We start from the raw sequence: 22,528 nt of genomic DNA, 5'->3' as shown, positions 1-22,528 counted from the left end.
TCTTACGGTTTAATCGTGGAGCGCAGTAACTTTCCCATTACGTCAAACCAAACAGTTACACCCAACAACAGCTAGTTCTTTGCAGTGGAACGATAAGTCACTTTTGGCAGACGCTGCAAAAAATCTGTCCTTTGAGCACCGATGCGTTGTCTCCTCGCGCCGACCAAAGCTCCTATCACAGTTAACTGTTTTAATGTGTAGCCATAGGCGTGGCCGCATGACATCCGCGCACCGTAGCTTAATAGGAGGACATTGTCAAACGACCCTGTTTTACTATATTCGAGTAATAAAAAAATGAAAATGGAATTTGGTTTTTCGGAAATGGAAATGACGCAGTATCTGTCTCACATATCGGCGGAAACCTGAACCGCGCCGTAAGGGAACGGATAAAGCAGGGAGTGAGAGAATATAAGGGAAGAGGTGCCGCAGTGGAGGGCTGCGGAATAATTTCGACCACCTAGGGATCTTTAACGTGCACTGACATCGCACAACAAACGGGCGCCTTAGCGTTTCGCCTTCATCGAAACGCGGCCGCCGCGGTCGGGTTCGAACCCGGGTACTCCGGATCAGTAGCCGAGCATCCTAACCACTGAGCCCCCGCGGCGATACATTCTCTTTGTAGAGATAAAGGTCGCGTTGTAAACTGACATGTGCCACGCCATATCTTTGCAATGTCAGACCTCCGATTACTCAACTAGCCTTTTTTCTTCCAAAGCCATGATGCTGGGCTCTGGTCTGATGCTTCGATATCCTCCCACGCCATTTGGGCATCACTTTGCTTACGCAGCACTGTCTCGACTTGAGCGGATGTTAACTGGATATGTGACTAATCTGTTTGCATTGGTAGTGTTTGCGCTTATTTACATTTCTCACAGGATAGTACGTCATAGTACCATACCTCAGGCCGACTTGCAGCCCTAGTGAGTGAAATCATTTAATGCCGAGAATAAATCGAGGTTAGTTGGGTAGGCCCTCGTTATAGGAGCCCATTCACTTTTGCCGCAGCTTTGCCTGGTACACCAGCCAAAGCTGGCCTACCGAGTGCGAGCCAGGTAGACAGCGCGTCTTCCAGTCCTTAGTGATTGGGTTACTGATTCTCACGATATCTGGATTGTTCTGGCATGCCCATACCATGTGGTATCATTTAGTCACTTCACCGTAGAAGGCGCAATGCGGATTGTATGAATTCGGGAACGTGCAACTGAAATTGACGCGGTTGCTGTAAGTACTTGATTGTGGTCAAGACAGTCTTATGCCCGGAAGCACCTGCGGGTGGGGGTAACGCGAGCTTTTGAGACTGTCATTTGTGGGCATGTGTCCAACGTAGGCCCGACCCACATCGACGTTGGAATGGGCTTTTAATCATTCCGGGGTACGCGGCATGCACAAATCGATGTCCCGTCTGTGCACCACGAAGGATAGCGAAGATCCTGAAAGGTTTTTAATAACTGGCTTCAACAAGAGCAGCACCGCAGGCATAGTTTGACCGGTTCTCTCTCACTCCACGCAGTTCTGCACAAGACAAGTACCAGGAAAACCGGAACGGCTTCAGACTCTCGGAGCCACTCAATCGCACACGGCGTGCGTAAACTTATCCAGACTTTTCCCGACACATGCTATATGCACTATAGCTTGACGTCACGTCGTCTCTTCATCGCCACTTGAGTCAATCGTCACTACGGCCTCCGGGGCAGGGTCATCTTCCCGCAGCGGCCCAGACAGATCGCTGGCACTCTCCGTTCGGCTCAGGGCCGACCGGAGGCTGGAAGAAGCACTGCGCGAGCGCCGGACCACGACCACCGTCTCCGGAGGCGGGCTCCGTACCGCCGGGCAACGTGGGACCGCAGCGGAGTGGACGCGCACTTGGGTATGCTGCAACGTCGACGACGAGTGGTGTTGGAGATGCAGAGGCGGCTGTTGCTGGGCCTTCTCCTGGAGCCACTCGAAGCTGAGGCCGAGCTCCTTCAGCTTGCGCTCGTACTGCAGCTCCAACCTTCGCCGCGCGGCCGCCTGGTACGCCAGGTTTGGAATGAGACAGGAAAAAGAGTTAGTGAGGAGGCTATGGGCCTCTCAATTCTCCTTCACAAAAAAAGCATGCGCAGTAGTGAAAGATGCAGAAAGAGTAAGCTAAGGCTCAGAGTCCACTTAAGCACTCGCATACAAGGACAGGCATTAATCTGGACAACCAAGACAAACTGTCGTTGCTTGTGTAGATATACACTTACTGCGATATAATCCTGATTGGAATTGCCAGTATTTCCACATTTCCAAATAAATAACACCTGATTTACGAGAATTAATTGGACAAGAGCGGGGGCTAATTGGTTGCTCCTTTTTCTAGGACAAACGCGCCTGATTGGTTACGAGGAAAAACGAAGTCAGACACAGAATAACGATTAGACAGCGAGACAAGCTTCGTCTGAGAAATTCTCACCTGTGCGCCTGTGTTCGTATTAATGCGGTAGCATTAAAAGCCTTATAGGAATAAGTGACATCGGTCATAAAACTCGTCGATTGGTTGGAGGGAATTGACGTCACCAGACTGAATAATCACCACTGGCTGCAGGGAAGTGACCTCACTTTCACTAAAGGCATCGGCAGGTTCTAATGCTCTCTTGCATAGCCAACACATTGTGTAAGGTGTTCCTCTGAATTTTTTTCTCGCAGCCAGTCTGGTACGTTTGCTTTAAAAAATTACGAACAGTAGTTTTAGCATCATTTTGCTGAGTATTCAGACAGCAACGCTCAGCGCTGCATTCGACCTGAACTCGTGGATATGGACGCAGCCACTGCCGATACCCACCACGGCTTGCCGCTCCAGAAGCAGAGGCATGGCTCGTACGCGGGCTTCCATGCTCTTTATCTCCCGCTTGTACTCGGCCTCACGCTGCTGTGCATTCAACCTGCGTGAATGTGGCGGCGGCACAAGCAAAATATAAATGGCGAAATTGAAAATGTCAGCAAGTAAAACCACTGGAGGGAGCACTTAAGCTCCGACTTAACGGAACTCGCCGTAGTGGCTCAGTGGTTAGGGCGCTCGGCTACTGATCCGGAGTTCCCGGGTTCGAACCCGACCTTGGCAGCTGCGTTTCGATAAAGGCGAAACCCTAAGGCGCCCGTGTGCTGTGCGATGTCAGTGCATAATAAAGATCCCCAGGTGGTCGAAATTATTCCGGAGCCCTCCACTACGGCACCTAGTTCTTCATTTCACTCCCTCCTTTATGCCTTCCCCACGGTGTAAGAATAATTTAGGTGATGACATTGCAGCCGGCGTGCCGTCCTGGTTGTGTTCGCCGCCGGCGCTGTTTCCATTTCCCGGCGACAGGTGGCGCTAGTAGGTGGAGGCTCTCGGATTCGCGCTGCGTAGGTTATTGATGCTAAGCATTGCTCGTTTGTCGCGCTAGATATCGGCGTATATAGAAAAGTATGCACAGGCATGAATACACCGGGATTCTGCAGTAACAAGACTGATTATCTAAATGATTGTGCAACTGATTTCTCGACGGCGTTTTTGTAACAGCTCTGATAGCTAGCATACGTTGAAGCCAGTATATCAATCGTATTTTCTAGTTGCGCCCGCCAATGTTAGCTAATTAAAGCAAAAATAAATAAATTGTAACAGGATTTTCGGGGAAATAGCCTAAGGTCAGCTAGCCAAAATGCCGTTCCTAGCTTCGGTCGTCAACCCAGTGATCTCGCGCTGTGCGCTGGCGGTGCGGCTGCCGCCGCTGCTCATCTCCCTCTTTACAAAATAAACGTCCTCAAAGCACCTTGAACCATTGCACCTCTAGCTTACACATGTACTTGGTTACAAACTTCTCTCGACACGCGACCCCTACGCAGACTTCTGCTCAGTGTTAAGGCGATGGCGGTTATACTTTGCGCCAGTACAGCAAGCCGTGTGCAGTACAGCTTGATGAAGGGCATGTCACATGGTTAAATCCATCGCAACTCTCAAAGCAGTATATCTTGTGCTAGTTGCCCATGAATGGGCATAATTTTTCTATCCTACTCTGTCATTTCAAGAGAACAATGCGCGCTCTTATATCAGAAAAAAAAAATTTCCGACCTGAAGTAGGTCTGGTGGTGTGTACAGTGCTCTTACATTTGTGTAGAATATTAGGAATGGCATGCTGAAAGGGGGGCTGAACATATACTTTATTCTGTCACAAAACTATACATTACATGGCAAAAACTGTTTAAAACATACATTCACAAAAAATCTAACAAAAATTAGTACATTCTGTAAACTTGGCAACAGGATTCAGGATGAACTAAGTTTTGCAAGCTTTTTTTTCTCTTGAGCTTGTTTTTTCAAGTTCATGGTTGCAGCATTGCAGTGCTGCCTCATTCTCATGGTTAAGAAATAGTGCAGAATTTGTGCGATGACCTCTTCTTTGTGCTGAGCACATGGAAAAGTCAAGGTCTTTGTGTCAAGCACATGCTCCACTGTTTCCCAGTATACAGACTGACTGTCGGCATTTTTTGCAAAGTGCTCCTCAGCTGCTCTCAACAGCTCAAAGAGATTCACGTTGGGGTGCAACAGTCCACCCCTGCTCTTTGTGTTGGTCAGGGATGCTTCAGCAGAGCTGTTTTCCGGAATGGTAAAAGCAGACCGGCAACAATCGCACGTTGTGGCTTTCATCAACTTTCGGCTCAAGAATCCAACCACATAGTAAAGAATGCAGTCAACGACTTGCGCTGTATCCTTTCCGTTTACTGTGATAACATCCTCACATTCCCAGTCCTCAACAAGAATCAGTTTATCAAGCTTTTCTTTTAGCTGATCAATGAAGCCAGGCGAAGAGTTGCTTGCACTGCCTAGTTCGATCAGGGCTCTGAAGTCTGATGCGTCTAGTAATGGTTTCTCATCGACCACGCAGCAATTCCCAAACTTGGGAGGCCTCAGAAGGCAGTAAATGGACATTGTATTGTACAGTTGCAAAAATGTTGGCATTGAAGGATGGTCATTCTGGCTTCCAGCAAGTCTTATCTTGCCAAAGAATCTTTCGATCGGATCTTGGTTCATTTTATTTGTAAGAACGTATCTGAACTCGTACTGATGCAAAAGAACCTCACAAAGCTCTTTAGTTGATCTCAAGGTAACTCGGAGCCCTTCAGAGGTGCTTTTTGTCAGGCACATATCTTTCGTGATATTTCCACTCTGCAGCTCTTTTTCCCAGTTATCCAACCATTCTACCCCACGTGACAGAATGCCTAGGTCAGAGCCCTGCTTTGTGACACCTTCATGAGGAAACCGCCGGTTCAAGGCATCAAAAAGATTATTAAGAAACAATGTGAATTCTTGCGTGGCTTCAGTGTCTCCCAGACTGCGCACACCACGGTTTCTGTAAAATTCAATACCTGCTGCCATCGAGCGACTGAACACTTGCGTGGCAAGCTTTACCCGCATCTTTTCACAGTTGCTTGGATAAATGTGGGAATGTGTTATTTTTGGACACACCTTCAGAGCTCCAACATTCGCTTGGTCTTCTTTATAAACTGCTGCATAGTCCACCCACCTAATCCAACGTCCCTCCTTTTTCAGGTACCTTTGTTGCAAAAGACGGTTTCTGATGCATTTAAAGAGGTGTGGAGCATCAGAAAATGCAAAAACTTTTCGTGTGGGGTCGCTTGGATGTGTGAAGGAGTTCTGGCAGGCTTCTAGTGACCCACTTATACCCAGTGTTCGCCACATAGTCCTGTTTGTCGAAGCTCCATCACAAACCCATGAATTTTTGCTCCAGCTTCCTCCATAAGTAAAATTGCCTGAAGGAGCAACTGTGCAAGAATAGTACCCCTCGTGGCACCTTTTGCTGCAAAAACACCTATTGGCTGAGCATAACTTTCACCAAAAGGGCAGAACATAAAAACAAGAGCATGGTCTGCAAGCTCGCTACTGTTTTCCGTCTCTGATGCCAGACCGACGTAGGTCATTGTCTGAGTTGACAGCCTTGCTTTTACGGACTTGCATCTCATCAAAGATGATAATACCGTGCCGCCTGAAGTCATCTTTCTTTTCAAGTTTCCTTTTTAAGGCTATGAAGAACTTACTATCAAAGCCTGTTTTAGAGCCCACCAATGAGATGTAGCGGTGTATTGTTCGTACTGAAGGCAAGGTGAGAATTTCACTCTCCATCAAGAATCTGTATCCTGCAGGTGACCTAATATGGAGGAGAAGGCAGAGCAAGATCCAGTCATCTGAGTATCTTCTACCGTTTTTTGACCGAGCTTTGCCTGCAGCTACACACTCTTTCAACACCAGCTTTTGCGCTTCAGGAAGGTTTGCTTCTCTGGAAAGGCGTTCGAGTGTTTCATTACTGATTTCTAGTAGTTTTGATTTGCAGTTAGCCAATTCTTGTTCAAGATTATGTTTTTGTTTTTGAAGCCGCACTTTTGACTTGTAGCAGGCAATCCTGGCGCGCCGCAACATTTCAATGCGTGTTTTTTTCGATGGACTGGCCGGAATGCGAATGTGTTTCAGTTGAGAATTCTTTTTCTTTCGTGCAGCATGAATACGAAGTACATCTTTTAACTTAGCACATGCATTGCAACTTGTACTCTCTGTCACTAGTAGGCAACTGTTGTGCCGCCAGGTTCCACATTTGTCAATTTATGCGCACTCGGGGCGTATATTATTGTACATTTCACCACTGGGACCACCTGCACACACATGCATTTCATGAAAGACCCGCACTGCACACTCTATATCAGCTAGGGAATTCATGGGCAAACCAGAACTTATGGTCTGTACGTTAACAATACGGCCATAATCAAAACATTTCACTGACAAGGAGTCATTATGTGATGTGGTTACTACTAGTACTTTTCTATGAAAAGGCGCCTGGTTACTCTCTTTTGGCAATTCTAGCTCACTGAAAACAACAGATTTAACTCCAAATCTGTCAGAAACTTGGACTGCCCAGGCTTCACTTGGGAGTTTAAGGCTGGATGCACAGCATGACAGAGCGGAAATTGTCATTTGCTGTCCTCCGTCCTGGAGGAACAGGGACTCGGTGGGTCGCTGCTCTTGCAGATGAGGAAGAAACTTGCTGCTGAATGAAAAGATATGATAGAATCAGGAATGTTTCTACCGTCCCAACTAAGCCAAAGTTTTGTTTACATCACCTATATTATGTCATTACTTCTCTTAAACAAGTCGGTGTTATATGTTTCTTGCTATTTTATTATTTCTTATTAATCTAAAATTTTCCTGTTACCAACCTCTTCTTTAACGCCTGAACGGCGCTGAAATTAAATAAATAAATGTTCACTTTCCGGATGCCACCTAATAGTGAGCAAAGCTTATGCGATTACTAGCACACTGTGCTATTAGATGTCCAATGAGATCCTGGCTAATTAATTATAATCAAATAAATATACTGAAGGGAAGAATCGTATCGTATTTACGATAATTTCCGCTCAGTAGTTATTGTAGAACAATATCATGATTTGTTGCGCCTAGTGAGCTTAGATGAGGCGGCTGGAGGAATGCCACCTGAATTTAAAACAGGAAATTACCTTTTCAGCTGTATGACTAGGTGCGTCGGCAGTGCATGTGCCACTCAATGTGTCAGTATCGTATTGAAAAGTATCCTCTTCTTCACGTGGAGGGGGCGCGACGCTGTTGAAATCCAAGCGTGGCCTCTTAAAAGGCGCGTCTGTTGATTCGGCATCAGAATGTTTTGAACTCGTTGTGTCAGCCAGCAATAAACTTGGTGTATTTTCAACGGCCAGGTGTAGCTCGTCAGAAGCATTCGACGCTTCTGGCTGTCCTTGCTTCTTAGGCTTGTGAGAAGTCAGCAGCAGAGCCTGGCGTTTCCGCGGAGGTTTTCTCGTTTTTTGCTGCACAGTCAAGTATCCTGGGCAGTTCGGGAAAATGCTAGGCACAGCGTCGGGTGAGAGCACCGGTTTTTTTTGTGCGTGTAGAAGGACGTTCCCCTTGTATTCCGCGTGATATGTTGCAGAGATCACTTCATTCGGGAAGTGCTTTGCGCACACGTGGTCGGTAGGCTGCAAAACTCTACCTGCTCTCGGAATCGCCCGTCGCCACTTTTCTAAACGTTCGGGTTCACGCGGAGCCTTGAAAAGCGACACACGCTCCGTACAAGTCCGATACCCCGACTTGCAATTCGGTACAAAGCACTTCTTGCCCATTTTGAAGCGCAGCAAGGCTGAGCGCAACTAATTGCACTCGGCGTCACATGCCGCGGCGTGGTATACGTTGAGTGAATCCCAGCAGAATACCAATCAGCCGAACAATGCACTCACTGGACTCACAGGCACAACCAAACACTTTTCGAGAACCCGGAGAAGCCTTCACACACACACACACACACACACACACACACACACACACACACACACGCACACACACACACGAGTTTCAGCAAGTACACCCCGCGCGTGGCGTGAAAATTTCCGAACGAACGCGAGCGGGCAGCGCGGGCCCCTGGGCTCCCATAGTACAGCGCCATCTGTACCCTTGCGGCGAAAACTACCGCTGATTCAAGGTCATCTGCGAACACAATCTGCCCGCGCCTTCTCTCTACGGGGAGCGGCGAGTGTCAGCACCTAAATTATTCTTACACCGTGGCCTTCCCTTACCGCATGGTTCAGGTGTCCGCCGATATGTGAGACAGGTACTGTGCCATTTCCTTCCCGTTCAACGTGATATCTTTAGTGGGTTAATGCCCATATATGCGGAACTGGTCATACTCTGGTTAACATTCATAGATGGCGGCAAGTTCTCATGCCACTACCAGCGCTGGCGCAGCGGTTAAGAGACGCGCCACTGCACTGGCAGGTGGCTGTTGTTCCTATCACAGCCACCCGTAGGGATTGTGCGACCCAGGTTGCTCTTCCTGAGCAACCGCTCGCGCAGCTGGCGCGACGCTGCTCCGAACTTGCGCGAGTTACTACCCGAGCTTACTCACCCGAGTTTTTTCTCGAGTTTACCCTAGTAACTCGGTTAAACTCGAGTTGTAACTCGGGTTGCTAAGCAACGGCACAAGATTGTGCGTACGGTGACAAGACTATCGGTCGGTTTTGGTGAGCATTCGAGTGTTTCGCACAAAAAGTCGAGGCATGGAAGACTAGAGGACTGTTCGACCAATTGTTCTCACTAAGGCCTAGATGTGCACATTAGTACATCGACGGAATATGTCTTATAAAGTTACCTCAGAGCGCGCAACCTCTCCCTGGCCGAGGGCCCGGGCTCCGAGGTGCGCTTCTGCAACATCTCCAGTCGATCGCTGAGCTGCGCCCTGCCCAGCTGACGGCGCCTCTCGGCCCAAACCCTCTCGTGAAGCTCCCGGCGCTCGGACTCCCGACGTCGCCTGCGTAGCGGCAGTCGCAGCCCTGGAAAGAGGCTGTTTCGAAATTTTATCGTGCCAGGAGCCACACTGTTCACTGGTCTTTAACTTTAAGATATAGAAACTCATTTTGCAAATTCAGTCACCTCCCGGGAAGGGCTCACTAGAGGTCTCCGGCAGTATGCCATTAGCGGCCACCATAAACGAACAGAGGCAATAAATTTCCCATTGTTCGCTTTCTTCTTTTCAATGGTGCATATATTATTAGTAAACATGAATCATCATGCGGAATTCACTTACGCGCTGTCAATAGTTTGCAACTGAATTTCTACTATGCATGGTTCAGGTTTCGGTTGCTTAAGCAGTCGACAGGTGACTATGGCGTCACAAGTAGAACTGAGATCACGTGACGTGCGCAAGAAGTGCAGCATAATCGCTGCTTTCACCTTTTAGTTCCCTCCAACCTTTACTCTAGCCTGCTTCGGGAGTTAGATTGAACAAATCGCCATTATACCTGCTGCAGAAACCCTAATAGAAACTTCTTTTAGAAGCGTCTTAATAGAAGTTTATCCTTAATAATAGAAGTTTAACGTTAGCAGAAGCAAACAAATGTGTCGAATTTCGCATAACGATCTGTATTTTCAATATAATACCTTAATCAACACCCCACAAGATATAAACCACAAGAGAAATTTGGTGTCATCACCAAATTCAATGCCTATATTATCTGACCTTGTAAAAAGGCTCCAGCACAAAAGTTTACCATGTCCAGCATTCTTGGACAAAATATTCGAATAGTGGAATAATGTGAGGTGCTGTTAAGCAAATATTGAAGGTAATGGTCCATTCTTCCGATGTGAAGCAAATTCTTTCGTTTAAAAGTTTTTCCTTCGCTCGCATCGAGCAGCTAAGGCTGCCATTTAAAAACAATGGGGGACGTTTCTGACTAGAGCAAAAAACGCTAATAGCAAAAAAAATGCAAGCCTGCCGAAGAGAGATCTGCGGGAAAATTGATTGTTGTAGTCAATTTTTACAATATATGAAAAATCTGCGTGGATAATCTTTTTCCCATTGAAGAATGCTTTTGTCCAGAATTACTGGGCACATATTCAGCGGTGCCCATTTGATAGAGAACATTTCACTTTCAGTGCAATAAGAAACAGGCCCGCGCCTCTTTCTTTTTCTTCCTGGCACTGCAGAAAAACTCACGCAAGCTCCCTCTGCCTGAGCAGAGTGCAGACGTTCATATTGACGATCAGCGCAGGACGTGGTGCTCCTCGGTATTCCTCCGCCCGCTCGGAGGTTCCCGAAGACGCCACCGACGGCCGCGGTGAGCACGAAGATGCACTGCGACTCCTGGCGGTTGCCTGTGGGCGCCCACGGGCGTCTGCGTCAGTTAATATAAGAAAAAAATATTGGAGAGAGACACTTAAGCTCCGCCTTAAGGGTATGACGCCATAGCTTTGAGTTATGCCCATATATGCGGAATCAGTCATTTTCAACTTTATAGTCATACGTCTATTGGGGTCCTCACATCACTCCTTCCGCAATAGTGAACTTTATAGTCATACGTCTATTGGGGTCCTCACATCACTCCTTCCGCAATAGTGAACTTTATAGTCATACGTCTATTGGGGTCCTCACATCACTCCTTCCGCAATAGTGTAGCGCTGCAATGGCAGGTGCTGCCACCGGTGGGGCTTAAGTTAATTGTGCGGCCCAGGTTGCTCTTCCCGAGAAACCTCTCGTGATCAAGCATTGATTTAGCAGCCACCTGCCACGGTGGACGGTTTGCTCACAATCAGGTGGGCAGGTTGTGATGACGCCACAAGGTCATGTGACTTAGCTGGCCCACCTAGGTTGCTTCTCCGGCAGTGGCCACCTGAGCCACCCTACGCCACCCTATTTGTCGCTCACAACCCAATGCCGGATTTTATGGGCAACGGAACCTTTATCGCTTTCGCGTTGAAAAAAATAAAATCGCAAGACGGCTACGGGTTTGTAATGCGAGTGGTCCAGCGTTATATAACTGGCCAATGATCGCGAAGAAATGCAGACATATTAGAGTCGATAAATTACCGCATCTTTCCTCGTGTGCGAGAGATGCTGGGCTCATAGGTGGGAGGTGCAGTATTGCGATTGGTGCCCAGCGGTGGACCTGCGGATACTCACGCCAACTGCAAAAAACTGAGCAAAAAGCTAAGAACAGAGAACTCGCTATAACAAAAGATCCCATTATAGTAAGCCCCCCCTGACTTTGCACCTCAGTAGTGTGCACGATACGCAGAAGTTATGTAGAAAACGAAGTGCAAAGGTATACCACCTTCCATGCTTTTAAGTAGCACTTTTGTAAGGGTCAGGTCTTCGGTGTTCAGGTCACTCCGATTGTATAAGGGACGCAGTAGAGGACTAAGTCCTGTGTCTAAATAGCTTGCAGTTGAGCGTCTCCGGGTTGTGATATTATCTCTGTGCAGTCACTGCCTTACGAGCGCGGCACAACTACGCATGCGCAGAGCCCCCTTCTGGACTTCTGCGCATGCTCACCGAACCCGAGTCTGTACTGTGCCGCATTATTGCACTGCTGTAACAGCTATCACTTTTCTCACCTACTGATGTCGCTGCATCCCGCGGTCCCGTCCGCGATCCGTCGCGGCGAGACATTCTCCGCACGCCGGCCACGGGGGTCGATGGTGGCGCCCCGCAGTGCTGCAGCGCCGACTCCGACGCACATCGGGCCAGCGACGTTGAGGAGGACGAATATGACACAGAGAGCACGGTGCTGAGGGGACTCGAGCAATGCCTCGTTCGTTGGGGGGGCGGAGATAGGGAAGCCTCCATAGTCACCTGCGTAGGGAGTAAGAGAGTTGTAGCCTAGCGCGATTCGCGAGGCATCACTGCGCGTGCGCAGAACGCCATGGGGGCGCCAGATGGCACCACGTTCCCGTCAGCTGCGTGCGCGCCCTGTGGGCGTATACCGCGTCGGTACCAATCAGCGCGTACGTAATGGTGCCTCGCGGAAGCAGATCACGGTAGCGCATCGCGCAATGCTATAAATTCTCTAATATCCAATCAGCCGAACATTCTTAGCCAGTCAGTGTTCACTGTGTTTTCGTGTGTTACCATGCTGGAGGTAGTCGACGAGCAGCCCAGCTGCTTCAGGTTGCAAGTGAAACTGCTATAAATGGACTATAGTAGGAAACAAAAAAATACGACCGCAGTCGGTAACAATCGGATATGGTCCGTGGCGTTCTGTTATACTCCGCTGACAAATCACAACAGCAAACAACTCAGCTGTTTTATGTTGACTACACGACACGAGCTAGATGCATCAAAAATCTTGAATTTATATATTTTTAAATCGATGTTTATTGCCACAGGGCATAAAAGGGTATGTAATGATGAATTAAGAGGATGCTAGAATAAAAAAAAAGGTTCGCTGATCTAGTCAAGGAGTGAACAATGATGTGGTCCTTGTGTCCAAGCGGTATATGAATCAGGATTGTTCGGTGAGAGAGCCGCTGCCGCCAGCCGCTTCTCGTCAGCTTCAGCGCAGGGCAAACCCACAGCTGGTGGTGAATGTCGGCTTCAGTACTTCTGTTCTTGCAGGACACCCGGGGTGGGGATATAAACCTTGAAATTGCGGCCACTTTCGTGTCACGGCTGAAGTTAGGGCAACCCTGACCTGGATCCTCCGAAGCGCAACATCCTCTGCACGGGTAAGACCACGGGGGAGGGTTACCGCACATGGAGGGATTAGAGCACGTGTGCGGCGCCGGAGGTGTTCCTTTCTTTTTATAAGGAGGGTGGTGTCATCCAGAGTGAGGGCTCGAGGCAAAGATGAGGTTGGAGTTGCAAGACGGGTCGCAGCATCTGCTTGGCTTTGTGAGCTGGGGGGTCACGTGGGACGCACTCAATACGGATTGGCTGAGGGATGCGCGCCGCTAGATGATGGATGTCTTGGCAAATTTCAGGGGTGTGACTGACGTGTCATAGTAGGCGTGTGACGTGAAGGGCTTAGGTGCGAAGGACAATGCCGGCCATAGGTAGCATGGGAACAGCGGCCACAGAGCAACGTGCCTCTTGAACCGCAAGCATTTCCGCACAGGAGGAGGAAGGAGGTTCTGGGAGGCGGAACCTCTGGGCTATATATTCAGGGCAGGCTTGGAAGGGCAGTAGACTGCAGTTGTTTCGCAGGCCTGGACGCTTGCGTCAACGTATAGTATAATGATGGAGTCATGCGGCAGATGGGCGTCTTGATCTGTAATTCGGTCGCGAAACGACGGAGCCGCGAGGGTAGATGATGGCCGACGTAGTTCAAGTGGTTTGTTGTCGCTTAGCTGCACAAAACGCCAGGGAGGGAGAACTTGCGGAGGCGGCTGTGATTAGCTCCTTGTTTACAAACCGAAGGCTTTTTTTTTGTCGAGGGGGAATTCTTTGTGGCGGTCCTGAATATGAGTGGAGCTTTCACCCCTGTTTATAGCAATGGGCTATAATTTTATGTAAAAATCTCAACAGAAACCTGCCTGTATTCTGCTTCGTCTTCGTCCGGAGGTTGCCTTTTCATAGATCTCTCCGTGAGAACGGGCCAATGTCCTACAACATCATAAAACAATGTTCTCTACCGTACAAGGCAGGGTTCATAATCGTGTTACAGGCGCCGCTAAAGTAACACACTTTGCCTCCAAATTATGAAATAGTAAAGCTTTTGTTAAAAGTTTTGAGACCACAGGGTACGCTTCTAAGCCCTCTAGAAGTGCCCTTGTAGCATCCATGACATTCTTAAAGTTCAAAGAGGGGAGGACCAGAGTTCCTCTTACCTTGATTTGGCTCTAAACTTTTGGCAAAGGCTGTACTTAAGCATTCCTTGCGAATTTAAAGTGTACCTGAAAAGCCACTACAAAAACTCCTGCACTGAACCTGTGAGTGCGTGTACATCTCGTGCCCCTGCTGAGTTTGATTGTAAAGCCAGACAGATGGCGGCACAAGTCACGCTAGGACTCTGGTGGTGTGAGAGCACAAAGAGCCAATTTTAAATCTATAGTGGCAGAGTTAATACTGCGCTGCTTAGCATCGCGTGCATACAGTGGCATTGTCAGAAGGACGTAAATCATCATCGTCAACGTCACGCCAGATAGCAATGAATGATTTTTCGCCGCCTACATACCTTAGAAGGAGATGGCTGCATGAACGTGCCGCATGTTCAAAATTAGGCTCCCACGATTTTCGTGCAGTTATGAAGCCAGACTGGAGAAAAGAAAAGGGATAATTGTCAGAGTCAGTGTTCTAATTAGTTAAAATGAATAATGAACTTTTTAGTTACTGCGGTTAGAGTGCATATCTGCATAGAAGACTTAAAGACGATCCTGTTCGTAAACTATGTCATTTCGTATAATTCCCGTGGCAATCTTGTGTTTGGAGGCATCCACTTCTAAATTTTTAACCCAATCTCCGCAGTTACGCAATCAGGACTTTGAGAATTGGCGCTAAACTGATCCGTGCTGTGGCGAAGCTGTTGCGCAAGATATTTCTTTAATTTCGCCAGCCAAAAGTGATAGGGCAAGATTTTCCAGCTCCTTCTGGTACTCTGCGCTGTTGGCAGACCTAAGACCGTGCGCACAATTTGCGCCACGCAAAGGACTTGTTTGCGTAATTATACGTAGAGCTGCAAATTTGGAGGCGAATACCTGATAAAACACAAGCGTCCTAGGAGAATTGTACCAAATGCTTTAGTTTAGGAATACGAGTGCCCTAATTATATTTTCCCATTCAATATGCACGCAAAGCACTCGATTTTGAAAGGTTTATTATTTTTGTCAGCTAATCAGAGCATTAACAACAATTAGTATCCTGGTATGGCTTAGGAATATACCACCCTAATTGTATTTTCCCATTAAATATGCACGCCAATTACAGGAGCTAGAAAAAATTATCAATTTATATTAGTTAGAGCATTGACGATGACAATTAGTGTCCTTTCGTTTGTGCCTTTCTGGCCGCATAACCTACTTGCAAAAGTGGCTTTCGTTTACTACCAGTCGTTTGTTTTTGCTTTAAATCGTGAAAGCCTAATTTTGGTTTGGTTTGGTTTGGTTTATGGAGGTTTAACATTTCGCGAGTCAGCTTGCTCAAGCGTGCTCGGAGAGTGAGCGGCTCTAATTGTTTTTAATACTTGCTATACTTGCTTGAAAATCTATGACAGTGGCACCTGCAGTAAAACACGTATATAATGACATCTTCGTCACTGTTATGACTGCAACAAATGACCGTGCACAAAGCGATCAGCACGCGTATACAGTACGCATGGTAGCTATCAGAGTTGAAAAATTCGCGAGAAATGCCAGCTTGTCAGTGGTCAGTTTTCTGCTCCGTTTTATAGAGAAAATGGTTCACCCAACTGCTGGCATTCTTTTAAATAGAATCTAGTTTTTTTCGTTATCATACAACGGTGAGCACAGCCTAGGCGTGCGCACAAGTAGGCGCAGATGACTTACGTAGGTGCCGTACCTTGAGAAATGTTGCCTTCACCACTCGCAGCACTCCTTATGAACACTTTTCCTTCGATATTATTCGCCCTTGCACAGAACGAACAGTGAACATACATCTTGCGCTGAAACGCTCGGCCGCGAATCCGTAAATAGCGGCATCACGACCGCCGTGTGCATTCAGAGTCGATTCGACGGCCTGTTGCCATGGTTACGGAGAAAACAACGCGTTGAAGGGCCGAAGAAATTTGGGCTCACTTTTACTGTTTTATTAAAGCAAATTTTCTTGAAACGAATTAATCAAGCTACTTTTTATCAGCACAAGGTGCAAAAAGTTTTATTGTTTCGCAAGCTTTTAGAGAAAACTATTTATATATGCTGCGGAGCTAACAGGAAAAAGCATGGCTCCTGTAGTGACTGGAACGCTGCTCCGAAACCGCCGCTTTTCTGTGTCTTCGGCCTTTACCTGTGAGTGACTGTTGGTGGAAACTGTTTAGAATCATAAGACGTGCTCGTATCTAACGTACAAGAAGTGCTGTCGCTTGTATAAGCGACTTGTCGAACAAGAAACAGCCTTCTCCCGTCAGCCGTTGCGTACCATCCACCGTGGAACCGTCATCGGTCGCTCCATATTCGAGCCCGGTTTATTTGTGACGATGCAGTGCGTTTCTTCGCTTCGGCGATCACCTCGGCTACTTTCGGCAGCCGCTGCTCGCCGCCTTCTGAGGACATCACCGGCGTGCTTGGACGCTGATGAAGACGATACTTCGACGCTCACGAAACAGCGATGGGACGTCGTCATCTCAGGAGCCGGCCTGGCTGGAGCGGCTCTCGCATGCGCCTTGGGTAAGCTGCTGGGGCGCCGGCTTTGAGGGATTTATGTACAATAGCCTGTTTATCGAGGAAAACCAGTAACAGTGATCTGTGCAGCTGGTCACGGCCGATGGCTTCCGAGGACAGGGTCACCAAGGGACTGTGATTAAATGCCGCCGATTTATGATGGGCCTTGTGCGTGCTGACACTGCTGTTCCGGCCGTCTACAAGTGTCAGGATACCAATAACTTCTGTCGTACCTAGAATGCATAAAGGTGTATGTGTTTGTATTCATTGGGTAGGATTTCCCGAAGCATACCCTTAAAAGTCGCACTTCGCATCTTTCGTTTAGAGCATCTTTTTCACAATCAGTCGTGTTATAGCACCGTGATATTGAATGCAGATGCGTTTAATTTGCTGACATAATTTCAAGTAGCATTTCTAAGCAGTATTGTGTTTAGCGGAGAATGATTGCGTGTTGTGCGGGATATATGTGTTGTGTAATATGCTCCTTTGTAAGGTTGCAGTACATCCGTACTGCAGCTTTGCTTAATCTTAATGAGCTATTATGAAATATATGTGGTGCAAGCAGGCGGATGGGCCCCGTATAAAGCAGCTCACTGTTTGACCTCCTCCTGCAATTTGTGTTTATATTTTGTTTACATGCCATGCCTTGAAATATTAGGATCTTTTGCTTTCTTAAAATTTCAGATGCACGCTTTTCATGTTGTTAGTCTTCATTTCATGTTGTAGAGCTAGCAGAAAAAGCTGTGCCACTTTTGGCAGTTATTTTATAAAAGCTGCATGTCAAGCAGCTGGCTGTCTAACTCTCCATGGAAACCTCATTGCACACAGTGTCGCTTTGGCACATGAAGACCCTCTAACCATTACCATTATTCTTTGTTCCATGCTTCAAAACATTAGTATTACTTGTTGCTTTCATTAACCCACTTCACTAAGTTTCTCACTGCACACAGCATGCCCTAAATGCACTTTGGGGGTGGCTTAAGTTTAGTTAAGTAAAGATATAGTGCAGGCCCAGGTGATTCAGCATTAATTTTTTTGCAGTTTCTCGGAAATCAAACTTAATTGCATCTGATAATTATATTTAGCTGCAGTTGTTTATCGGCCACGTTGATGCGATGGCTAAGCAGTCTTTGGCAATTACACCAGGGTCAGCCATTGCCAGCAGTCACCTGATCCCAATGGGTGGGCAAAATACAGGCATTTCTGCCTGCCGTTGTCCTTATTAGAGGCGTACTGGTTTGGTTTATGGCGTTTAATGTCCCAAAGAGACTCAGGTGATGAGAGGCATCATACTAAAAGGCTCCGGATAATTTCGACCACCTGGGTTTCTTTAATGTGCACTGATGTCACACAGTACATGGGCCTGTAGCCTTTCTCCCCCATCAAAATGCAACTGCTGCGGACAATATCGAACCGACATTCTTTGGGTCAGCAGCCGAGCACCATACCCACTGAGCCACCGCGGCAGCTAAAGGTGTACTGCTCTAATTATAATTATTCCACTGTTAGGCATTACGAGGGTTTTGGGACCAATGTATTGTTTTCGAACCGTGCTGTTCCCTCATTCAGGGTCAATAAAAACGAAACATAAGAAAGGAAAAGTGGAAATTTAGCATTAATGTTGCACGTTTATTAAAGTGCCGCCCCTTTGGTGCCATAGGTACCAGGTTGTTGTCCACACGGATCTGGGACCAGCTTGCACTATAACTTTGTTAGGCTCATTGGTACTGTGAGGTGTTTGAAACCTTTTGGCCTTGTGGAACCATACCAAATTTTCCATAATTGTCAGAAAACCCCAGTCCTTACCATCCAGATACATATGCAGTGAAGAGTGCAGATGTCTTAACTCTCATTGAATGTCCTTAACAAAGAAGTATTATGTTTACACACCACACTTAACATCCCTTATGGGGACATTTCAGTTATAATAAATAATTAAAAATGCAACACATGGGCAGTTAAGTTGTAAATAGCCTTGTCTTTTGCACTTAAGTGCAAGATGCGCTTTGCCGGATTTCACGTGAACAGAACCCAGTATAGCCGCCTGCCCGCCAAACACAAACTCAGTGTGACATCTCTTTATGTTAAGTGCTCAGAAAAGGGTGAATGCTGGTACTCTGTCATGGGCAGATTCTTTTGTTGTCTAAGTACAGCGAGGAAGATGGGTTAACTGGTGCATCTTCTCAGTGTCCATTTTACAAAGGTCTGGGAGTATTCAAGGATGCTGTTTCTATCTACTTGGTGTCACTTCAGCACATAGTGACCCATAACGAGGCTGTCATAGCTTTAGTGGGTTGACTGTATTGGTGATTATTTTCTGTATTAATTGTCAGCTTACAAAATAAAGGGTGAAACACAATATTAGGGCTTTGCTGTGCCTTCTCCGTAAGTTGGCTTTACTGTCATGTTGCTTTCTGGGCACAGAGTTGTGGTGTGTTGTTTCATGCTGCAAATTCCCAACTGAATTCTTTCTCAAGCAGCACTTGCTAGACAAATAACTTCACAGCCAAGAGACATATATTTTTTTGCACTGGTTTCAGTCTGGGTGGTGTGAAAAGTTTTCAGTTAGGATTCTCAGTACAGTTACTATGTGACACTGGTGTATTCTAATAGGGCTGGCTACAGTGCAGAAAAAGGGGTCCACTTGGTATTCTGAAGTAGGGGGCCTGCTGAGGATGTGATCTTGCTTGAACTGCATGAAACCAATAATATCAGTTTTGTATGCTTGCCTCCTCAGGCACATTTAACTGTCATGTTAGCTGGCTAACTTTTGGCCATCCATTCAACTTGTATGTATTGCTCTTTCATGTTATAGGGCCTCATGTCATCATGTTATCTTACATTGATGCTATCTTACATTGCTCGTATTATGCTTGCAACACAAAGACTGCGTGTAGTCCCCGCAGTGCACTGAATACTCTTGTATGTGGACAATTTCGCTTGCAGAGTGTTGCGTTTTTTTCATTGCATCAAAACAGTTTTGCCGCCAAGCTTTTGTACTTTTAGACTTGCTGGAGTTTGAACGATAGTATGGTGTGTTTTTTTTAATTGGTCTTCTATTTTCTCTCTCCTTTTTCTACAGGAACATCGGAGGCCTTTGCCAACAAACGGGTGCTGCTCGTCGACAGGCGGCAACTTCGCTCTGATCACGATGAAGAAAACTGGAGCAACCGTGTCTATGCACTAACACCAGGAAGCCGGAGCTTTCTGCAAGGTACGGACTGGGTTTGCCCGAGTCAAGTTTCTTTTTTTTTTTTGTCTTCATGTAAGTTTTATGAGGGTCTGACAGAAATACCTCCGGATGAAAGCGGAAGGAGTCGCACCATTGCTGTGTCACAAGCACCTGCAGATTAGTTACTACACAGTGGCACTTTGTTCCACCAGTTCTTCAGTCCTAGAGGTGTTGTTCCTCTGTGTGAAATAAACTGAATGCTAACTGTACCGCTTATAATGTTAACCGACATGTGAGGCCTGAGCACAGAGAGAGAACATGACTCAGCTTGCAAGGCAGTATGTGTCTCTCCTTTGTGGCGTGCTGACAGTGTTTAGGCCCAACTAAATCTATTGACAGGAAACAAGGCTAAAATTTTTATAATTTCATAGCTCATTTTATACATAAATACTAATTTGTTAGGTAAATTTTTAAGTGCACATTACCTGCTTCTATTCAGGAATTATTTCCTCTACTGATGTTTATGGTAGTAGCAGTAGCAATAAAGCTTTCTACTGTTTATTTCACAATTATAGGTTCAGCCCGAGAATAACCCTCCAAAAAAAGGCTTATGGAAGTCAGTGTTGAATGTTGGGGCTGAAAGTTTTTTGATAGTTTCTGAATAATTGAAACGGAGTTAGTGTGAGGTTTGGCGTAGTTTACTTCTACAGCTGTTTTAAAAACGGGACCGATCTGGTGCTGCACAGCATTCTCCCATGATCGGTCTGCATGGGAAGGCTGCGACACAGTCCATACTTTGGCAGAGTTCATAGTGCTTACACACAGCCTCCAAGATTTGGCGACGCAGCTATGCTTTGGCAGGTTTAGTGAACCGTGCCCATCTTGGAGACCATGGCTCACACGTAGCTCTGGCCGCTCTCATCTACTGAGATGGGGTTTATTTGTAGTTATGATCAGATGGAAATTGTAATTTTTTCTGCACATGTCATGGCGGTTTTGTAGTTATGATCAGACGGAAATTGTAATTTTTTCTGCACATATCATGGTGGTCTACCTCCGGGCATTCCTCCTTGGAGTGAAGACCCTATTTAAACCTCACCTATGGTCAGCGCTGTGCTCAGCCGAATTCACGTCGTCTTGTCAAAACGTTGGCAAGCACTCTAAGGCTTCTTCTTCCTTGTTCACTTTGTGATTGTCACGGACCATCTGCCTACCCTCTCTCTGCCATGGTCTTGGAGTTAATGAGTTAATGTACTGTCTTACTGTTGGAATTAGAGTGAGCTGAAGTGAAGGTCTTTAAACGGGGCTCAATCTGAACTGAATAGTTTATGTTACATACTCCTTGGTGGAGATTAGTGATGGGGCTTCTTGCTACTCAATACAGTGAAGTTCAATCCTTCATTCCTCTTAAAGGGGAATGCAACAAAAAAAATGCTAGATTTGATAACCCTTGAGTCTTCATGTCTCATGCTGAAAAAAATATAGCGAAATATGCACTGCTAATTTACAAAATGATGGTTTTTAATGTGTAGTCGTCGAAAACTGTGAGTGAATTGCGCTTTTGCTGGTCCCATGTATTGCAAATTCCGCAGGTTCCCGATGAAGGACCACCATCTTAGTATCACTGGGAAATGGAAAAATCAGAGGATAAGAGCTTCCATTGGTTGCAGTGCCGCAGTTTTTTGACCAAATGTATACCAGCCAGTAAAAGCAGCGAAAAAATTATAAACTTTGTTTGATTTTGAAATATTAAAAGTTGGTTTTGAGGAAAGTACATGTTGCGTTTGGTGGAAGCAGGCCATAAGGGAAAGGAGGAAGGTAGGAGTGAAAGAAGAAAGAGAAAAGGAGGTGCCGTAGTGGAGGGCTCTGGAATAATTTTTACCTTCTGAGGATCTCTTTAGCCTGCGCTGACACTGCAGGGCACATGGGCGCCGCGGCCTGGTTCAAACCCGGGAATTCCAGCTTAGTAGCCGAATGACTTAACCACTGATGCACCGCAGCGCTGTTTCTGTGATTGCTATCGCTTGTTTTATTGAATTTCACAATGCTTTACAGTAGAGTGGTTCTGTTTGTTGCACATGAATGCTGAGACATAGAGAAGTGCAGTAAAGCTCTCAATTTTTATATGTACACGTGTGATAGTTCCTGAAAAGTATTTTTATAAGAAACATTTCCATGCAAATATGCATACCGGAATTTAACTTCTTTTTCCATGAGTACTCTGTATCCAAAAATTCAAGTAATAGCTTTATTGCTCAGAACAGGGCTTTGTGAACATGCTGACAGAAAAAAATTTGTGCACTTTTTCTATACCCATTTTCCTTGTACCTCTGTGCCACTTTTTCTAGGACTCCGTGATTACTGTGAAGTGAGTGGTAGTGTAGCTTAGTCCCTGAGACCCGTGTTCAGACATTGGTGTCAGTGCCGTCAGTTTACTTCTAAAAAGGCGTGTGGCGGCTATACCTGCGTCTCATTTTTTGGCCTTTTCTTTGTTTTGGTAGCTCTTGGGGTGTGGGACATGCTGCCAAAGTCCAAGGTGCAGACAATCAAACGGATGCGGGTGAGTCTTTTTTGGTTTTAAAAGTAGCTCACTACTGCATGGTTCCTGGGTGTGACGCCTACCTGGCATGATTATTATGGTCGTGCTAAACTTAGGCTAAACTGTATCGTTTCATGCCTTCAGTGTCCATTTCATGCATGGAGTTTAGTAAAGAACTATG

At 46.5% G+C, this 22,528-nt stretch overlaps 2 protein-coding genes across 12 annotated transcripts in view; one reads left to right on the top strand and one right to left on the bottom strand.

The window, feature by feature from the left end:
* Nucleotides 1-1,343: 1,343 nt before the first annotated feature.
* LOC144132841 (uncharacterized) lies at nucleotides 1,344-16,005 on the bottom strand. Of its 9 annotated transcripts, none has more exons than XM_077665527.1 (7): nucleotides 15,806-15,984; nucleotides 14,479-14,558; nucleotides 11,921-12,158; nucleotides 10,524-10,701; nucleotides 9,180-9,371; nucleotides 2,804-2,903; nucleotides 1,347-2,010 (listed from the first exon to the last, which is right to left on the bottom strand). In XM_077665527.1, the coding sequence occupies exons 2-7, from the start codon at nucleotides 14,497-14,499 to the stop codon at nucleotides 1,639-1,641; spliced, it is 1,101 nt and encodes a 366-aa protein (XP_077521653.1). In that variant the 5' UTR covers nucleotides 14,500-14,558; nucleotides 15,806-15,984; the 3' UTR covers nucleotides 1,347-1,638. The 9 variants fall into 9 exon arrangements, with proteins under 9 accessions (XP_077521659.1, XP_077521660.1, XP_077521656.1 ...); XM_077665525.1 differs by having other exon boundaries at nucleotides 15,819-15,981; XM_077665531.1 differs by having other exon boundaries at nucleotides 1,349-2,010; nucleotides 9,180-9,338; nucleotides 15,819-15,978.
* A 168-nt stretch (nucleotides 16,006-16,173) lies between these two features.
* The window catches only part of Coq6 (ubiquinone biosynthesis protein COQ6, mitochondrial), a 34,431-nt gene continuing 28,076 nt past the window's right edge, over nucleotides 16,174-22,528 (top strand). For all 3 annotated transcript variants that reach the window (XM_077665524.1, XM_077665523.1, XM_077665522.1), the window contains exons 1-3: nucleotides 16,174-16,642; nucleotides 19,719-19,850; nucleotides 22,310-22,368. In XM_077665524.1, the coding sequence (XP_077521650.1) occupies nucleotides 16,453-16,642; nucleotides 19,719-19,850; nucleotides 22,310-22,368 (381 nt within the window). In that variant the 5' untranslated portion in view covers nucleotides 16,174-16,452. The remainder of the gene's footprint in view (nucleotides 16,643-19,718; nucleotides 19,851-22,309; nucleotides 22,369-22,528) is intronic.

The sequence above is a fragment of the Amblyomma americanum genome, chromosome 5 (genome assembly GCF_052857255.1).
Source record: "Amblyomma americanum isolate KBUSLIRL-KWMA chromosome 5, ASM5285725v1, whole genome shotgun sequence".
In the NCBI taxonomy this organism is placed as follows: domain Eukaryota; kingdom Metazoa; phylum Arthropoda; class Arachnida; order Ixodida; family Ixodidae; genus Amblyomma; species Amblyomma americanum.
This window is presented reverse-complemented; position numbering and strand designations above follow the sequence as displayed.